The sequence below is a fragment of the Lepidothrix coronata genome, unplaced genomic scaffold (genome assembly GCF_001604755.1).
Source record: "Lepidothrix coronata isolate B3197 unplaced genomic scaffold, Lepidothrix_coronata-1.0 Scaffold27, whole genome shotgun sequence".
NCBI lineage: Eukaryota > Metazoa > Chordata > Aves > Passeriformes > Pipridae > Lepidothrix > Lepidothrix coronata.
Genome location: NW_016690207.1, coordinates 5,134,463 through 5,137,583, shown reverse-complemented (window position 1 = coordinate 5,137,583; position 3,121 = coordinate 5,134,463). Strand labels below are relative to the sequence as shown.

The 3,121-nt window shown below is 56.0% G+C and overlaps 1 protein-coding gene across 1 annotated transcript in view; it reads right to left on the bottom strand.

The window, feature by feature from the left end:
- Positions 1 to 3,121, bottom strand: part of FEZ1 (fasciculation and elongation protein zeta 1) — a 17,572-nt gene that overhangs the window by 709 nt on the left and 13,742 nt on the right. The window contains exons 7-9 of the mRNA XM_017809871.1: positions 2,252 to 2,332; positions 1,795 to 1,870; positions 1,236 to 1,301 (exon numbers count right to left, since the gene is read on the bottom strand). Coding sequence (XP_017665360.1) covers positions 1,236 to 1,301; positions 1,795 to 1,870; positions 2,252 to 2,332 — 223 coding nt within the window. The remainder of the gene's footprint in view (positions 1 to 1,235; positions 1,302 to 1,794; positions 1,871 to 2,251; positions 2,333 to 3,121) is intronic.

The window sequence follows — 3,121 nt, the reverse complement described above, 5'->3', positions numbered from 1 at the left end:
GGATGCACAGGGATGCAGGAGGATGCACAGGGATGCAGGAGGATGCACAGGGATGCAGAAGTGTCCGCAGGGATGCACAAGTGTGCACAGGGATGCAGGAGGATGTGTGCACAGGGACAGATGAGTGTGCATGGGGATGTACCAGGATACATGAGGTTGCACAAAGGTGCACAGGGATGCACAAGGATGAATGAGGATGCACAGGGATGCACGAGGATGCATGAGGATGCACGAGGATGCATGAGGATGCACAGGGATGCAGGAGCATGCACAGGGATGCAGGAGTGTGTACGAGGATGCATGAGAATGCAGAGGGATGCAGAAGTGTGCACTGTAATGCACAAGTGTGCACAGGGATGCCCAAGGATGCAGGAGGATGGACAGGGATGCAGGAGTGTGCGTGGGGATGCCTGAGGATGTGTGCACAGGGACAGACAATTGTGCATGGAATGCAAGAGGATGCACAAGTGTGCACAGGGAGTCAGGAGGATGCACAGTGTGTGAGCACGTGAAATGCTACACGAGGGTGCACAGTGACACCCAGGCTGGCACTGGGCTGCACAGGGGTGCACAAGAGTGCCCAGGAGTGCCTGGGGGCTGCATAAGGACACACGAATGTGCACAGGGACACCTGAGGGGTGCACAAGGGTGCATGAGTGTGCTCATGTGCACGAGGACTCAGGAGGCTGCGTGAGGGATGGACAGGAGGTGTGTGGCAGAGGCACAGGGATGCCTGAGGATGCTCAGGAAGATGAATGGGGGTGCCTGAGGGAGGCAGGAGGGCTGCCCCATGGGGCATGAGGGCTGAGAGGGGCTGCCCAGGGAGTGGTGAAGTGGCTTGGAGGAAGCAGATGGGCCCCAGGATGGTGCAGGGAGGTGCACGGGGACCTCCACCCACAAAACCTAAACAAAGACTGCCTGAGGGATGTGCAGGAGATGCACCCAGGATTCCTGAAGGAATGGAGGAGGCACAAAGGATGCACTGGAGATGCAGGAGGAATGCACACAGGATGGAGCCAGGATTTTCCGAGGATGCATGGAGGGTGCATGGGAAATGTGTAAGGGATGCATGAAGTTGCATGAGGGATGGGCAAAGGATGCACAAAGGACATGAGGGAGAGGCAGGAGGATGCAGGAGGATGCAGAAGGGATCCATGTGGAAGCAGAGAGGCACAAGGGCTGCACAGGAACTGCACACAAGGAGTGCCCAGGGCAGGCAGGAGGGGAGCAGGTACCTTTGAGGATGTAATCCGTGAGCAGTGTGGGCACCTTCTCATTCCCCTCCTTCATGGCAAACAGGACTGTGAGGGGGAATGGAGCTGTGAGCCCACCCCTACTGCCCCCCAAATGTCACTTTCCCCCCCCAAAATAGCCCCACAGTCGCCACAGAATTTCCCACAATGCAGCAGGTCTGGAAGCATCCAAAGAAAAGCACTTTCACCCCCAATTAGCCAATCCATGGCAACGCAGAACAAGCGATTTAGCCCCAAATCAGGGCTGCTATAAGGTGCATAAATCAGAGGGGAGGTATTGGCTGCAAACCAGTTGTGCTGCAGTGATGCAAAACAGGTATTTCCCCTCCAAAATAGGTTTGTTGCAATGATGATGCAACACAGGTGGTAGCACCTCAATTTGCCCCAGCTGCAACAATGCAAAAAAAGGGGGGATCGTCCCCCAAACTGACTGTGCTGCAACAATACCCCAAATCACAGCTGCTGCAGCAATGCAAATGTGCCTTTATGTCCCAAAACCACCCAATTCTGCCCCAAAATGCCAGCTCCAAGGAATACTCACTGTTGGTGAGCATCTGCAGGTCCTCGACGGAGGGCGGTGAGCCCTTCTTCTCGTAGGGAATCACCGTGTTCAGGTACTGCAAAAACAAAAGCCACCCCCAAAAACCACCCAGATGGCACAAAACTGCCTGGTTTTTGCACTGCTTTGAGACAAATCCCACCCCAAATTCGTGGAGAAATAGAGTATTTCTGCGATATTCCTGCGATTTTGGGGAGTAGTGAATAAATTGGGTGCTTCCAACTCCACCCAAATGCAACCCTGATCAGGGAGGACTTTTTGGGGTGAAACCCAATGATTTTTGCAGGATGGATTAGCGGGGTGTATGGGATGGAGCAGCGCTGTAAAACTTAAAATCATTTTAAAAAGGGCTGGGGGATGCAAGGAAATGGGGAATGTGGGGAGGGGGAGTGAAAGGGAACAAATTTGGGCAATTTTGGGGTGGGGGAGGAAAGGGCACCTGCTTCTCGTTGGCGGCAGGACCAAAAGTCTGGCGCAGGCCGGAGTGCAGGATGCTGGAGATGCCCTCCATGCTGAAGCGCTGGGGACACGTGTCACCCTGTCACCTCGCGGGGACAGCGGCATCACCCGCGGCACCTCCCCTGGCACTGACATTCCCCAAGCTCCCTGACTCCCATCCACATCCCTCCTTTTTCCCGGTCCCAGATCCCACTCCACCTATGTCCCCATGTCCCCCTGTCCCCTTGCCCTGTCACCACATGCCCCCTCCTACCATGTTCCTCTGTCCCCACATCCCTGTCCCCCCATGGAGCTGCTCTCTGCTCCCACATCCAAACCCTGCCCATGTCCCTCTGTTCCATATCCCTCCCATCCCCCTGCTCCATATCCCCTCATCCCCCTGTTCCGTGTCACCCTATCCCACGTCCTCCCTATTCCCCTACTCCATGTCCCCCCCACCCCTGGCCCATGTCCCCACGTCCCTCTGCCCCATCCTGTCACCATTTCCATCCCCACATTTCCCTGTCCCATGCACCCCCATCCCATCACATCCCTCATCCCCCCACTCCATGTCTCTCTGCCCAAGCCTGTCACCATTCCCATCCCCACCTTACCCTGTCCCATTCCACCCATCCCACCTCAACCCTCATCCCTCTGCCCCCATGTCCCTCTGCCCCATCCTGTCACCATTTCCATCCCCACATTCCCCTATCCCATGCACCCTCATCCCATCACATCCCTCATCCCTCCATTCCATGTCCCTCTGTCCAAGCCTGTCACCATTCCCACCCTCACTTTACCCTATCCCATCCTATCCCATCCCATCCCATCCCATCCCATCCCATCCCATCCCATCCCATCCCATCCCATC